Source organism: Felis catus, chromosome X (assembly GCF_018350175.1).
Source record: "Felis catus isolate Fca126 chromosome X, F.catus_Fca126_mat1.0, whole genome shotgun sequence".
Classification (NCBI taxonomy): Eukaryota; Metazoa; Chordata; class Mammalia; order Carnivora; family Felidae; genus Felis; species Felis catus.
In genome coordinates this window covers 39,428,752-39,445,529 of record NC_058386.1, presented here as the reverse complement: position 1 = coordinate 39,445,529, position 16,778 = coordinate 39,428,752, and the positions used below count along the sequence as shown (strand labels likewise).

Genomic DNA, 16,778 nt, shown 5'->3' with positions numbered 1-16,778 from the left:
TGAGCACTGAGTGTTGTATGGAAGCGATGAATCACAGGAATCAACCCCCGAAACCAAGAGCATCCTGTACATGCTGTATGTTAGCTAACTTGACAATAAATTAGACTAAAAAAAAAAGAACCAAAAACAAAAAACTAAATCTGAATCTCAATATTTTTTCTCTCAAATAAGGTACTGAATTTTAAAAATAGTAATAAAAGTATATAAAGCTAAAACCCAAGTTACCATTTTCATGGATTAGCATGGGGAATGAGGTAAAAATAAAGTGTGCTAAATTTTATATCTCAAAAGTGTTATTCAAGGGGAGCCTGGCTGGCTCAGTTGGAGGAGCACGTGACTCTTAATCTCGGGGTTGTGAGTTCGAGCCCCACACTGGGTGTAGAGATCACTAAAAAAAATAAAACTTAAAAAAAAAGTACTATTCAAAATACGCCATTTCAAAACCAAATATATTATTTCACTCTGGACTCATCAATTAGATAAGAATAAGTTAAAGAAAGCTTTTGAAAAACCTACAGGTATGTGTCAGGTAATATACGTACTATATCAATTCAGGAAATAGAAAGGTATAGTAAAAAGTACAAGTTTCCCCTTTCTCCAGGTAGCTGCTTTCAACTAATAGAATAAAATCCTTTCTAAAGCAATGGAGAAGATAAAAATGAAACTGAAATTCGGGGCGCCTGGGTGACTCAGTCAGTTAAGCGTCCGGCTTCGGCTCAGGTCATGATCTCACAGTTCGTGGGTTCGAGCCCCACGTCGGGCCCTGTGCTGACCGCTCAGAGCCTGGATCCTGCTTTGGATTCTGTGTCTCCCTCTCTCTCCGCCCCTCCCCCACTCGCACTCTGTCTCTCTCTCTCTCTCTCTCTCTCAAAAATGAATAAACGTTAAAAAAAAAAACTAAAAAAAAAAAGAAACTGAAAATGAAGAAAATGGAGAAATGTTAATAAATAAATCACAGAACAAAATGGCATAAAACCAAAGATTTCAGAATTTAAAAATGTAAATCCCCTGTTAAAAGACTTGGCTGAGTAAAAGAAATTTTAGTATAAAATTACCACTAAAACACAACACGATAGGTTACAAAGTAAAAAATAGACAAAGACATTAGAAAACGCAGACCAAAAGAAGGGAAGGGGGGAGAGTTGGCAATATTAGAGCATCAAAGAAAGCATTAATTCGGCCAAGAGAGGTAATTTTATATTAGTTAAAGGGTAGAAGTAAAATTCTCATCATGTTGACATTCAATGCCAGACCATCAAATACCATCCAAATATACAGATATATCAGAACATACAAAATAGACAGATCTTCCTTGGCTTATGATGGGATTCCTTCCCAACAAACCCACTGAAAGTTAAAAATATTATTGTAAATCAAAAATGCATTTAATACACGTAACCTCCCAAATCTCCTAGCTTAGCCTGGTCTACCTTAAAGGGGCTCAAAACGCATCAGCCTCCAGTTGGGACAAATTATGTACTCGGAGCCTATTTTGTAACAAAGGGTTGAATGGCTCATGAAATTTGTTGAATCCTGGATGGAAAGTGAAAAGCAGAATGGTTATAAGTGTATCAGTTGTTCACCTTAGGGACTGTGGGGCTGACCCAGAGCTGTGGCTCACTGCCATAACCCAGCATCGTAAAAGAGTTTCGTAGCACATATTGCTAGCCCAGGAAAAAACCAAAATTCAAAATCCAAAGTACAGTTTCTACCGAATGTGTATAGCTTTTGCACCACCATAAAGGCAGGAAATTATCTAAGTCAAACCATTGTAAGTTAGGGACTGTCTGCATAAAGAAAAACTAGTGGAAATTGTATTAGTGAGGGTTCTCCAGGGAAATAAAACCAATCGTGTATAACATATAAGTATGTATATACATTTAAAGAAAGAGAGATAAAGAGAGTTAAGGGATTGGCTCATGTCATTGTCGGGGACTGAAAATCTGAGATTTGTAGATCTGTAGAGGAGGCCAACAGGCTAGAAACTCAGATAAGAGTCGATGTTGCAGCCTTGATCCAAGACTTGTAGGGCAGACCAACAGCCTGAAAACTCAGGCAGAGTTTCTATGTTGCAGTCCTGAGGTGAAATTGCTTCTTCTTTGGGAAACATCAGTCTTTGCTCTTCAGGCCTTCAACTGACTGGATGAGGCCCACCCACATAATGAGGAATAATCTGCTTTACTAAAAGTCACCTGACTATAAATTTTAATCACATCCACAAATACCTTCACAGCAACATCTAGATTAGCGTTTGACCAAACAAATGTGCACCATAGCCTGGCCAACTTAACACATAAAATTAACCATCAGGGAAATACAGGGAGAAATTGACATAAAGACAAAAGCAATACGCGACTAACATATCTCTTAGCCATTAGATATATCGAGCAGATCCAAAAATAAATATGAATTTAAGGAGGACGGATACTATTAAGACTATATATAATACGTTATGGATTATATATAAACTACATATGATGTTATATATTTTTTATATTAGAAATTATATGAATAGATGAGAATGATGGTAGCAATCCAAAAAAAAAGTAATGCTGGATCCATACCTCACACTTTCTACTAGGATGTATTCCCGATGGATCAAATATTTACATGTTGACATTGAAACTACAGGGGCGCCTGCGTGGCTCAGTCGGTTAAGTGTCTGACTCTTGATTTGGGCTCAGGTCATGATCTCAAGGTCGGTGCGGAGCCTGTTTAAGATCTTCCCTCTCCCTCTCCCTCTGCCCCTCCTCCACTTGTGCCACTCTCTGTGTCTCTTGGAAAAAAAAAATTCAAACTATTAAAAGTACTAGAAGAGCCATGGGAAACATTTTTAGGATACTCTTAGAGTATGGAAAGCCTTTCTGAGGATGACACAGAACCCAAATCCATAAAAAAAAAAAAAAGAACCAATAAATTTGACTAAATATAAATAATCTCTCTGGCAAATCCCTTCTAAGCAAAGTCAAAAGACAAATGAAAAACCAGGAGAAAATACCTGAAATTCTTATCACTCACAAGTGCCTCATTTCTTTAATAAAGTTCTTACAAATCCATAAGAAAACAAGACTAGCAATGTAATAAGATATTGATAGGAGCAGTCACTTCATGGAAAGAAAAATATACGTGGCTCTTAAAAGAATGAAAAGACACTGGAAACTTAGTCATAAGAGACAAGCAAATTACAAGCAATCTGAGATACCCTTTTCACTGGTCAGCATGGCAAAGATACAAAAGATACACTATGCTGTTGATTCGGTGGGAAAATAGGCACTTTCATACATTGTTGCTAGGTATTGGTAACATCCATTGGAATGAACCTGGCAGTGTTTATCAAAATTTCAAATTGTGGGGGCGCCTGGGTGGCCCAGTGGGTTAAGCGTCTGACTCCTGATATCAGCTCAGGTCATGATCTCACGGTTCCTGGGATCAAGACCCACTGCCCCTCTCCCCTGCTCATGCGCTCTCTCTCTCTCTGTCTCTCAAAATAAATAAATAAACTTAAAAAAATTCAAACTGTGAAATCAGACCCTGTGAGATCATAAAAAATATATATTGCTCTCTGCTCTTCCTCCTTCCTGGCACAGGACTCCTAAAACCCTTGTAAATTCCTAAGTGGTAAGAACACTAGGACCACCTTTTGTTCTAACGAGGTGACTGTAGGTGAGTCCTGGATGGGGGCTGGCCACCAGAAAGATCAAGCCATGATTAGAAGCTTGGGATTTTCAGCCTTGACCTCCCTCACCTCTCCACAGAAGGGAGAGGGCTGGAAACAGAGTTAACGATCAATCATGCCTACATGAGGAAGCCTCCATAAAAATCCCAATAGCAGGGGGTTCAGGGAGCTTCTGGTGGGTCAACACATTCGCATTCTCGGAGGAGGATGAACCTCATCACCACAGGGACAGAGAAGCTTCTGTGCTCGGGACCCTCTCAGACTCCACCCTGTGTATCTCTTCGTCTGGCTGTTCATCTGTATCCTTCCTTTATCACGTCCTTTAATAAACCGGCAAATATAAGTAAGAGCTTCCCTGAGTTCTGCGAGCCACTCTAGCAAGTTAATTGAACCTCAGAAGGGGTACCTCCGATTTGTAGCCACAACTTCTGTGGGTAACCTGGGAACCTACCACTTGTGACTGGCATTTGAGGTTGGCGGTGGGCAGTCTTGTGGGACTGAGCCCTTAACCTGTGGGATCTGACGCAATCTCTAGGTAGACGGCGTTGGAACTGGGCTCAATTGTAGGATGTCCACCCGGTGTCACAGAGAATTGACACGTAGTCACAATGTGGTAGTTGTGTGAGTAGTAAAGGAGACACACAGGTGGAAAACTAGGTTTCTCGGAACACAACCCCCCTATTTCCATTTCTAGTAATACCCTACGAATATATTTGCACATTAATGACATAATTTACATACACAAACTTCACCACAAGTTCATCTATCACAGTAATATTTATAATAACAAAAGTTTGGTAGCAATCTGGGGCGCCTGGGTGGCTCAGTCAGTTAAGAGTCTGACTTCGGCTCAGGTCATGATCTCACAGTCTGTGGGTTAGAGCCCCACATCGGGCTCTGTGCTGACAGCTCAGAGCCTGGAGCCTGTTTCAGATTCTGTGTCTCCCTCTTTTTCTGACCCTCCCTGTTCATGCTCTCTCTCTCTCTGTCTCACAAATAAATAAATGTTAAAAAAAAAAATTTTTTTTTTAAAGTTTGGCAGCAATCTAAATGTCTACCAGTAGGGGCCAGGTTCAGTGAGTTATGATATTTCCAAAAAGAACGAGGGTGTTCTCTTTTACTGACATTGCATGATCTGTAACATATATTATTACACAAAAAGAGACAAAATAGAGAACGGTGAGTAAAGTATGCTGCTCCTTGGTGAAAAATGAGATAAAATACATACGTAATTCCTTACAGATGCATAAAGTGATATCTTAGGAACATAGAAGGGAAACTAATAATTTTGACTGCCTCTGGGGGTGAAAGTGATTGGCTAGAGGACAGAAGTGAGGAGAGAGTTCACTCTATGTGCTCTTATTTACTTTTTAAAAAATATATTTATTTGTTTTTGAGAGAGAGAGCGAGCCCAATGTGGGCTCAAACTCATGAACCTCGACATCATGACCTGAGCTGAAACCAAGAGTTGGCTGCTTAACCAACTGAGGCACCCAGGCGCCACCCCCCTTATGTTACCATTTGAATGCAGAATCACATTACCTACTCAAATATTAAAACATTTTAAGTAAGAAAATATGATAAAACATTTAACCTTGGAAGCCTACCAGTAGATAATGCATGCTTCACTGTTCAAGAGACAGCTAATAAGAAAATCTCAATTCTGAAAGCAAAAATTACACAGGCCACGTTCTTTGACCACCATGCAATAAAGCTAGAAATGAGTGCAGACTCTCACGGTCCCCAACACAGGCCTCAGTCCTGCCTAAACTTGAAGCCTCCGGAGTTCAATGATGACAGAGGCTTTCTAACTTAGCCAAGTCCTTTGCTCGCTTTTATTCCCTCACCATAGAGGCTATTGAAGACAGAGGTCAATCGTGAGTCCAGATACAACACTATTGTGCCCTATTGCAGAATGTCTTATTAAATATGCTTTCTGAACACAACTATGTGACCGAGACCTTGATCTGTCTCTCTGGATGGGGAGGATCTATCTGGGAGTCTGGCTCAGGCACCAAAAGATTACCATATAATTCATGTTTTCACTCCCTCTTCTCCCCTTATCAGGCCATTCCCAAAAGGTGATTGAGAGGTCACCTCCCAACCTGCCTATATCTCATTAATAGGGGAATAGTGAAAAGTGTATGAGGAGACACTGATGTAGCTGGAGATGGGGTCTCAAATACCCACAGGTAAACATCACCCTCTTACTGGATATCTTGATCTTTTTACCTTAACAGTGTAGATCAGGATAGGTCATCATGTGATGTCACAGAGGTCTCATTGGTAACCTAACAGATATGATGTGAAATGTTTTAGCAGAAAAAAACTGTTTAAAAATTTTTTTTAAATGTTTATGTATTTTTGAGAGATTGAGAGAGACAGAGAGCAGGTAGGGTAGGGGTAGAGAGAGAGGGAGACACAGAATCCAAAGCAGTCTCCAGGCTCTGAGCTGTCAGCACAGGGCCTGATGTGGGGCTCAAACCCATGAACTGTGCGATCATGACCTGAGCTGAAGTCGGACCCTTAACCAACTGAGCCACCCAGGCGCCCCAGAAAAAACTGTTTTGTTTTTTTTTAACGTTTATTTATTTTTGGGACAGAGAGAGACAGAGCATGAACAGGGGAGGGGCAGAGAGAGAGGGAGACACAGAATCTGAAACAGGCTCCAGGCTCTGAGCTGTCAGCACAGAGCCCGATGCGGGGCCCGAACTCTCAGACCGTGAGATCATGACCTGAGCCGAAGTCGGACGCCCAACCGACCAAGCCACCCACCCAGGCGCCCCGAGAAAAAACTGTTTTAAAAAATTGAATTGCAAAGAATTGAATGAGTGGGTATGTAAGTGCACATGCGTGTGTGTGTGTGTGTGTGTGTGTACACATTACAATTTTCTAACATTATGAGCCTTTGGAATTAAGATATACAAACTCCAGAATATGGTTAATACTTTACTAATCAAATATCAGACATTCTGAGTAGATGACCTTTTATTTAAATGTTTATATATGTAGAAACATACAATGTGTGTTCTATTTTTGCCTTTTCAATTCTCCGATACCTGGTTAAATAGTTCATGATAGTAGATATTCTCTGGTAAAGTAACTATTGTGGTGTCTGTTTTTCTGATTCGACCTTGGCTAAATACACAAGAAAACAGTAATTCCAATCAAAATCCTAATGGAAAAATTTTAAAAACCTTTCACAACTATTAAAATGCTTCATCCAGAAGAGAAAAAGAATCTAGCAACAACAGAAAAGCCTGTGAAGAAGCATAAAGGCGGAGCTAGGGAGAGATGTCATTGCCCTACCAAATGTTCCTGCCTGTTCTGAAGCTGTATCAATTTTAAGGAGTGTGAAACTGGCACAAGAAAAGAGACAATGTAACAAGCCAGAAGGAACAAAAGTAGACACAAATATTAATGGCAATTTTATGATATCTCACAATTATTTTTAAAAAATTAAACAACTCCAACTTACACCAAAATTAGTTTGGGATAGATTTAAGAGTTACACGTCCCCCAGTGTAACACTTGGTTGAGGCAAGACTCCTTAATGGATGTTAATACCATTGGATGAAAGAAACAGGATATTCACATGGTGGGAAAGTTATCACCCCACAGGTTACTCACTAGCTTTGAAGGCAGGTATCTGGTGGTCACCACCTTAACTATTGTAGTAAAAAATACTTAACCCAAACCTAATCAAGCCTCTAGACCTGACTTCAAGTTTAAAGAAGATGAGGGTATGGGGCGCCTGGGTGGCTCAGTCGGTTAAGCATCTGATTTCACCTCAGGTGATGATCTCACGGTAGGTGGGTTTGTAGGTTCGAGCCCCGCGCTGGGCTCTGTGCTGACAGCTTGGAGCCTGGCACCTGCTTTGGATTCTGTCTCCCTCTCTCTCCTTGCCTCTCCCTTGCTTGTGCGCTCTCTCTCTCTCAAAAATAATGAATAAATAAACATTAAAAAAAAAGACTCACAAATTTAACTACGTACAAATTTCAACTTTTGAGTCACACGTAAGCACCATAAACACATGGCACACAATCAACTGGGAAAAATACATATGCAACACATTTGACAAGAAAAGTTGAATATTCTTGTTCTGTATTCCAGTCCTGACAACTCAAAAGATAAATCAGAAATATGGAAAAATAGAGCCCAGTCTGAACATCGCTTCACTCCTGGGCTGTGTGCTCTCTTAGGCAAACTCCTTAACCTCTTGGAGCCTTTGTTTTGTCATCAGTGTGTTGCCGGTGACAACCTTAAAGCGCTGATGTAAGGACTAGAGACACTGGTCCTGTGCTTGACATATAATAGCCTCCTAATAAATGGTGGTTATTATTATTTTTCACTGCAACTCATATTCTACCTTTGCTACAATTCTTTATTTTCCAGGCGCCACAATTTTTTTCTTCTTCTACGTGTGTCTGGGTGTTATAGTACTTTATGCATACTTGCCGAAACTGGAAACAACCCTGTTATGAACTGAATAGTATCCCCGCCCCCCCAAAAATGTTAAAATCCTAACCCCCGGAACCTCAGGATGTGACCTTATCTGGAAACGGGGTCATTGCAGACATAATTAGTTGAAGGAGTGGAGTGAATCCCCTAATATGACTGGTGTCCTTATAAGAAGAGGGAAATTTAGACACAGACATACCAGAGGGAAGATGGATGCGAAGACACATTAAAGAAAACTGCCGTGTGACCACACTGATGTATCTCCAAGCCATGGAATGGCAAAGATTGCCAGCAACCACCAGAAAGTGGCAAGAGGCAAGGGAGGATTTTCCCTTACAGGTTTCAGGGGGATCATGGCCCTGCTGAGACTTTAATTTAGGACTTCCGGCCTCCAGAACTGTGAGAAAATTAACTTCTGCTGTATGATTCCATTTATGTAACATTCTGTTACAGGCAAGTCGACAGGGACAGAGAACAGCTCAGTGTCTGCCAGGGGTGGGGTGGGGCCAGAGTTTGACTACAAAGGGGAAGCGGGAGGGAGAGTTTTGGAGTCACAGAGCTGCTCTGTGGCCTGATTGTGGCTCTGGTTACATGAATCCATGTATGTGTTAACAGTTACAGAACTGTATGTCCAAAGGGAGTTAATTTTACAGTCTGTTAATTTAGGTATTAAAAAAAAAAAAGATACACACACACACACACACACACACAGACAGACACATATGCCCAAATAAATATCTTTTTAAAAATGCTTTAAAAGTGGGGCACCTGCGTGGCTCAGTCGGTTAAGCATCCGACTCTTGATGTCAGCCCACGGTTCGTGAGTTTGAGACCCACATCGGGCTCCGAGCTCTTGGTACAGAGCCTGTTTGGGATTCTGTCTCTCCATCTCTCCGCCCCTCCCCTGCTCGTGCTCTCGCTCTCTCTCTCTCTCTCTCTCTCAAAATAAACGAATAAACTTAAAAAAAATTAATAAAAATACTTTAAAAGAAATTTCCCACCTGGGTGTCTGCCAGAAAGGCGGCTTTGTGAAGGCCCTGCCACACCAGGCCTTATGTTCTGTGAGCCTGTTCTTCTGTCTGTAAAGGGAAGGAATCCATCTCAAGCAGTGGTTTTCACAGCATACCCTTTTCCGCGCGCCCCAAATTGTGTCCTTGGGCAGTCCTTTTATGGAAATGGGGGTGGCAGTGGGTTTAGAGAGAAAGGGCATTCAAAAGCCACTGGGCTCTGGGCCCACGTGTCTTTAATGTTTGTATTTTTGAGAGAGAGAGAGAGAGAGAGAGAGAGAGAGAGAGAGAGAGAGACAGAGCGGGGGAGGGGCAGAGAGAGAGGGAGACACAGAACCTGAAGCGGGCTCCAGGCTCTGAGCTGTCAGCACAGAGCCCGACTCGGGGCTTGAACTCACAGACCGTGAGATCCTAACCTGAGCCGAAGTGGGACGCTCAACCGACTGAGCCCCCCAGGTGCCCTGTCTTATATATTTTGTCTCAAATCTTCTGGGTTAGAATAGCTGCTCCCAAGCCAGAGCCAGATTCCTGGGGAGTTTGTACAATCCTGGATTCCAGGGCCTACTCTGGGGCTCACTCATTTGACCCTTTGGCAAGTTCCCCCACGGATCTCAGGGGATGCTGGGACACTGGCTGTAATTAATGGTCAGCAATGCTAAACGAGGCCTTGGACGGGGGTGGGCAGGGGCTGGGTGGGTGCTGGAATTGTACTGCGTGTTTCTCGTTTGCACCTGCGCGAAGGATGAACCACAAGGAGACAATGGAAACTCCGAAAGGGCTCTAACTCCAGGCCTCCTCTGAGGGAGGCTCAGAAAGAGCCTGAAATCATGTGTTGTTACACACAGGATGATTTTGTGCAAAAGCACTGGGTAGACAACCAAGTGGCTCTGCCCAGATAGGGGAAAGGCCATTGTGAGGACGAATGTGGCTGACCCCCAGCCAACAGGGCCAAAGAGTATCATTAATAACCAGAGCTGCCCTCTACTCTAAGCTTTAAACCATTCATGGGCTGGGTAAAATGCTAAGGACTCTAATCCCTACACCCATCTTGTGAGAGTCACGTGTCACTTGTTTGACAGGTGAGCAAACAGAGGCTTTCAGGAGGTGTCAGATGTGACACGGCTGGCAGCTCCAGCCTTGGAAGTCAAGGCTGGAAGCTCCAGCCTTCAAAGTCAAGACCCGTGAGAGGGACCCTTGAAGCCTGATATCAGGCTCGCTCTCTCTCTCTCTCTCTCTCTCTCTCTCAGAACATGCTCCGGAGAAGGGGATTTGATGTCCCTTTTCACAAAGGCCGGTGGAGGTTGTCAAGGGCACCCTGAAACCCTGGCATATAGTACAGAGCTCACAATCAAAATCGTTTCAATTTTATATAGTGGAATGGCTTTTTTGAAAACTATTTTAGGGGCACCTGCATGGCTCCATCGGCTATGGCGCCGGACTTCGGCTCAGGGCATGATCTTGCGGTTCGTGGGTTCGAGCCCCATGTTGGGCTCTGTGCTGATAGCTCAGAGCCTGGAGCCTGCTTCAGGTTCTGTGTCTCCCTCTCTTTCTGCATCCCCCCCCACCCCCCCGCCCTCTCCTCCACCCCCCCTCAACACTCAGTCTCTCAAAAGTCAACATTTTTTAAAAACCCTGTTTTCTACGCAAATCTAATGTAGAAACGCAGAGTTGGGCCACTGTGGTCAAAGGTGGGGGCAGGGGTGACTTCAGGCTCCCCCAGGGCTCCCAGGGTGCACCCCAGTAAAGGCTTCTAATAAGAAGTTGGCACTTACTGTGAGAAGTCCAGGTGGTGCCATGATGTCTAAAGCTCTGAGTTTGGGTTGGAAGGAACCAGGTGGGATCCTGGGGGACTCACTCCTGGGCTATTCAGCCTAAGGCAGGGCGCAGGATACGGGTCCATCCGAGCTGAGTACCACCTTCCCACTCCCCCCCCCCCAACTCCGGCCGGGCCGGGGTCAACCATGACGCCACAGCTCACAGGATAAGAAACATCGTCATCTTGTTGCATGCAATGAATTTTATTCTTTAAAGATAAAAGTTCCCTAAGCTAAAAAGTCCAACACCATCCCCTTTTCCTTGCCCTTCTAAACGGTATCCGCTTGTTCTCTGTCCCAACTCAAAGTTCGACGTTCAGGTTGAATGTTGGTGTTGCCTCCTCAGCAGGTGTCCGGGGCTGGCCAGGACGGCTCACATCTGCATCATCACATGGACCTCCTTCTCGTAGATGTCAGGGATCACACCCACGGGGGAGTTGACCATGTGGACGGTGTTCTTGCTGAACAGCTTGAACTCGTAGTGGATGAGCTGTTCCCAGAAGCCGTTGTTGGGCCGGATGATGGGGCGGCACGACTTGGTCCACGCGTGGGCGTCCAGCAGCGACATGGCGTGGTATTTCATGAGGTAGGCCAGGCAGAGGGCGGCCGAGCGGCTCACCCCCGCGGCGCAGTGCAGCAGCGTGCGGCCCTGCTGCATCTCGACGCTGTGGATGTGGTCAGCGATCGGGTCAAAGAAGTCGCAGAGGCGCGAGCTCGGGACGTCAGCCACCGGCACCTGGACGTACTGGATGTCCTTGTAGAAGGTGTTGACCACTTCTGCCGAGACGTTGATGACCGTGGTGATGCGGTTGCTGGACAGCATGCCCTGGTTGTTGGCCGACACGCCGTTGCTGATGTACAGGCTGCTGGTTATTTGGGAGAGGCCATGGACGGTGGGCTGGCGTGCAGCCGGAGCCGGGAGGGGACACGGAGAGGTCATCACGGTGGTGGGCGGTGATCTCTCTCCGAGAAAGTTCGGAGCGCCGAACTCGGGCGAGTTCACTTAACAGCAACCTGTGAATGTCTCAGGCGACGGTCTGGGGGTACAGAAAACCAAGTCACTGGTCACCACCCCGGGGACGTCACAATCCTACTGCCCGCCCCGCCCCTCCCGGTTTCCATGGCGATGGCAGCTTGGCCACCCAGCCAGGTCTTCAGAGAAACCCCAGATCTCTTTTTATCTCTGTCCGTAGCCCTTCATTTTCCAAAGCCCCAATTCTTACCTGCTGGACTTTTAAAAATGTCCTATTACAAGATATCCAGTATATGCCTCAACTGTTGGTTCGCACCGAACACAATATCAATGAATGCTTCTATTTTATTAGCATTGAGGGACCGGGCTTAGACTTTTTCGACAAAGTAGCAATATCATATTTTAAACTGGGGAACAGCCTTTGGCTCACGTTATACGCTAATCTCTATAAAAGTGTAGTGAGATACGGGGTTGGCTGGGTGAGCTGCCCTGATCCTTGTTTGCAGACCCTAGCCATAGAATTCGGTTCCTTAATTTTTTCAGTTTTTTAATTTAATTTTTTTTTTTTTTTTTACTTTACATCCCAATGAGTTAGCATGTAACAAAAACAGATTATTGAAATGCTACCCGAGATTTGCATTTCCTCACGGCTAAGATTTTTGTGGTGTGCCGTGGTTATAAGCAAGGATGAAATAGATGCCAGCCTGTTTGTGAAGGGTCGAGGGAATGATAACCTCAAAGGACAACACGTTTTTCTTTCTCCTGATTGGCATAATCCGATTATTGTGCATTGCTTAAATTGGCAGTCTCCACAAATCTATCTGGAAGAAAACAGAACACAAATATTAAGGACACATGAAAACTGTCTATTGGAGATAGCTCACTTGGGCTAAAATTATTGGAGACAGTTTCGCCTCACATTTAAGATATGGAATCATAGGGGTTCCTGGGTGGCTCAGTTGGTTAGGCGTCAGACTCTTGATCTCGGCTCAGGTCATGCTCTCACAGTTTGTGAGTTCAAGCCCTGCATCGGGCTCTGCGCTGACAGTGTGGAATGTGCTTGGGCTTCTGTCTCCCTCTCTCTGTACTGCTCCCCCCCTTGCTCTCTATCGTTCTCTCAAAAATAAATAAAAATAAACTTAAAAAAAAAGATATGGACTCATAGATTGTACATCTATGGAGTGACGTGGAACCCCCTGAAGAGTATTGGAGCCTAGTTATTTCATAAATGTATGCTTCCTACACTTTAAAAATGTAGTAAAATTGGGGCCCCTGGGTGGCTCAGTCGGTTAAGCATCAGACTTTGCCTTGGGTCATAATCTCGTGGTTTGTGAGTTCGAGCCCCAGGTCAGGCTCTGTGCTGACAGCTCAGAGCCTGGAACCTGCTTTGGATTCTGTTTCCCTCTCTCTGCCCCACCCCCACTTGCGTGCTCTCTCTCTCTCTCTCTCTGTCTCTCAAAAATGAATAAATGTTAAAAAAATTTTTTAATAAAAATATAAAAATGTAGTACAATTAACCAAAATAATTTCATATACTATTCTCAAAGACAAGCATGACTCATATTAAATAGATCATTTATTTATTCTTTCAACTAATATTCTGTGATGCCCTTTTGTCTAAGGGATGTTGGATGCCTTAAAACTCCACTACGGGGCTTTTCCTAGGTGGGTGAGGAGTTGGTGTTTTTCTCCTCCTGAGTTTGGAAACAGGTGACTTTCAGACTCCCACTTACCTCTACTTTTCCTTAGTATTATTTTTTAAGATTTTATTTTTAAGTAATCTCTATACCCAACGTGGGGCTCGAACTCACAACCCTGAGATCAAGAGTTGCACACTCCGCCCACTGAGCCAGCCAGGGGCCTTCACTTTTCCTTATTATTTAGGGAAGAAGATATATAAGGGGCTTCCCAAGGGCACACCCTCTTCCTACCACTGGGAAAAGACCCTGGACATCAAAAACTAGTTAACACTCAGATTTCTCAATTCAGTAGTCAAGGCCCATTCCAACCTGATCTAAGCCTGCCTTTCAAATCTCATGCATTCACCTTTTTTTTTTTCATTTTTTAAAAATTAATTAATTTATTTATTTATAGATTACATGAGCAGGGGAGAGGTGCAGAGGGAGAGAGAGAGAGAGAGAGAGAGAGAGAATGTATTTTTATTTATTTAAAACAATATTTTAAGTTGATTCATTTATTTTGAGAGAGAGAGGGAGGGAGAGAGCACGTGTATGGGAGGGGCAGAGAGAAAGACAGAATCCCGAGCAGGCTCCTCGCCATTAGTGCAGAGCTTGAGGTGGCACTCGAACTCACAAACTGAGAGATCATGACCTGAGCCGAGATCAAGAGTTCAACCCTTAACTGATTGTGCCACCCGGGGCCCCGAGAATCTTTTTTTTTTTTTAGATGTTTATTTTTGAGAGAGAGCTCACACACACTCACACACACACACACACACACACACACACGAGCGGGGGAGGGGCAGGCAGAGAAGGGGGGACAGAGGATCTGAAGCGGACTCCACCCTGACAGCAGAGAGCCTGATTCGGGGCTCGAACTCACGAACCATGAGATCATGACCTGAGCCGAGATCAAGAGTCCGATGCTTAACCGACTGAGCCATCCTGGCGCCCCTGTTCACCAAATTTTTCTTAAGAATGTATTGTGTGGCAGACATTTTCACCCATATAATCCTTTAGTTCTGACCAAACAAATCCAGTGCTCTTGGTAAATAGAAAATATACATTCCTACTTCCTTACCTTCCTCATGCCATTCCTCTCTCTTGAGAAACCTTTCTTGCCCCTGTCTGTTTTTACTGAATCCTATCCAGGATTCAAGACCCAGCTTGATTAAATAAAAAAAATAAAAAAAAAAGTATCAGCTGAGCATCCAATCTGTGTCAGGTACAGTTCTAACCTTGTGTAGATTCAACACTGCACACACAGGCCCAGATGTCAAAGAGCTTATAGTTTGGTCAGAGAGACAGATAGTCATAAAAGAGTCCAGAAGAGAGGGTGATTCATTGTTTTCTGTGTGTGTGTTTGGGGATGGGGGGCTGTAGGGGGAGGTCATGAAAGGCTTCACAGAAAACACGATCTGGAACAAAGCTTTTTGTTCATTGGTTTTTTTTTTTTTTTAATTACTTATCGTTTATTCGGCCCAAGTTTTTGTCTTGAAAAATTTCAAACCTACAGAAAAGCTGCAAGAACAATGAGGGGCCGTTTACCCTTCACCTATAATTGCCCTGTTGTTAATACTTCACCACTGCATTCCCTTTTTCTATTTAGATACACAAATACACATATTTAGTTGTTTCCTTGTTTCTTTTTGCTGAACCCACGGGTTGTTAGATATAGCAACACTTTATTTAGCCTTTTAACGTTCAGCACAGCAGTATCTCCTAAGAGCAAGTACATTCTCTACTTAACCACGGATACAATGACCATACTCGGGAAACTTAACATTGACCGAACATTATTATCTCATATATAATCTATACGCGAAATTCGCCAATCCTTCCGATGATGTTACTTGAAACATTTCACACGTGTACATTAACATTTGGAACGTTTTTTGCCCCCTTCATCCAGGATGGAATCAAGGATCACATGCTGAATTCGGCATCTTTTCCTTTGAAACAGCTCCTGAGCCTTCGGTTTGGCCTTTCCGGACATTGACATTGTTGAAGAGTCCAGGCCAGTTTTGCAGAACCGCTCTCAGTTGGGACGTGTTCCATCGTTCCTTCGAGATTCGACTCAGGTGAAATGCTTTGCCAAGAACACTTCCAGAATGTGCCATTCTCAGTACATCGCTGTGGGGGGGCATAGGATAGCTGTTTGTCCCATTAATGATGGTGGTAATTTTGACCACCTGGGTTAAGGTGACATTAGCTAGCTTTCCACGTTGTTTGAAGATAACTTTTCCTCTTGGTAATTAATAAGGAATACGTGTTGCACGGTGTTGGAGGAAATCATCAAGAGGACATAACTGCTGGTTGACCTATGAATTGGACCTGGGCCATCAGAGGCTCCTCGTCTCCTTCCCTGTCTTTGGAATCCTTGGAATGTGCACTCCACTCGCCTTCCCTGCACTAGAAGATGCCCCAAGGACATAACCTTGAGATAGTAATGTGGTGTTGAGACCATCTGGACAGTATATATGGCTGTACCCAGTTAAGGCTTTTATATAAACTTTTAACATTCTGGCGGGTGGATGGGAACCTCTACTCATCTAGTAGCTGCCCTAGATAAACTTTGTAAGTTTCCTTGTTTATTAAAACTGCCACCTACTAATCTGGAGCGGTCTGCCTCTTTCTTTGATCTCTCCTTGCCCTGCGTTTTTGGGGGTCACTTTGCGAACCAACAGGTGGTACTTGGAGTTTGTGAGAATATCTTTGGAATAGACTTGGAAGGATGAATACGAGTTTTCCAGGCAGACCAGAAGGGGGTGGGGAACCTAAGGGCCCTAAGGTGGAGGTGGGAGTTGGCCTCCCTGAGTCCTGAGCACAGGGTGTGTGTGTGTGTGTGTGTGTGTGTGTGTGCGTGTGTGTGTGTGTTTAAATGTTTCTTTATTTTTGAAATGCAGAGAGCATGAGCATGCACGAGCAGGGGGAGGGGCAGAGAGAGGGAGACAGAGAATCCCTAGTGGGCTGTGGGCTCCACACAGACAGCAGAGATGGGGCTCCAGCTCATGAACCATGAGATCACGACCTGAGCTGAAGTTGGTCGCTTAACCGCCTGAACCACCTAGGCGCCCCGAGAGTTGTTCTATGTTAATTCCATTTCCAAGTGTGGCTGAGTCTACTGCACCAGTGTCCACAGCCAGCAGCCAGGCAGCTCCCTAGTAC

General features: G+C 44.1%; 1 protein-coding gene and 1 long non-coding RNA gene across 2 annotated transcripts; one reads left to right on the top strand and one right to left on the bottom strand.

Moving 5' to 3' along the window:
- Positions 1-11,141: 11,141 nt before the first annotated feature.
- Positions 11,142-12,256, bottom strand: DUSP21 (dual specificity phosphatase 21). The gene is made up of 2 exons (XM_045050809.1): positions 12,182-12,256; positions 11,142-11,995 (listed from the first exon to the last, which is right to left on the bottom strand). The coding sequence occupies exon 2, from the start codon at positions 11,896-11,898 to the stop codon at positions 11,332-11,334; it is 567 nt and encodes a 188-aa protein (XP_044906744.1). The 5' UTR covers positions 11,899-11,995; positions 12,182-12,256; the 3' UTR covers positions 11,142-11,331.
- A 2,930-nt stretch (positions 12,257-15,186) lies between these two features.
- LOC111558756 lies at positions 15,187-16,224 on the top strand. The gene is made up of 2 exons (XR_002739893.2): positions 15,187-15,691; positions 15,874-16,224. It is a non-coding gene; the product is annotated as an uncharacterized LOC111558756 (long non-coding RNA).
- Positions 16,225-16,778: the final 554 nt, after the last annotated feature.

Bases quoted from the DNA above. Each gene is read 5' to 3' on its own strand.
- DUSP21 (XM_045050809.1), bottom strand. From the start codon at position 11,898: ATGACCTCTCCGTGTCCCCTCCCGGCTCCGGCTGCACGCCAGCCCACC.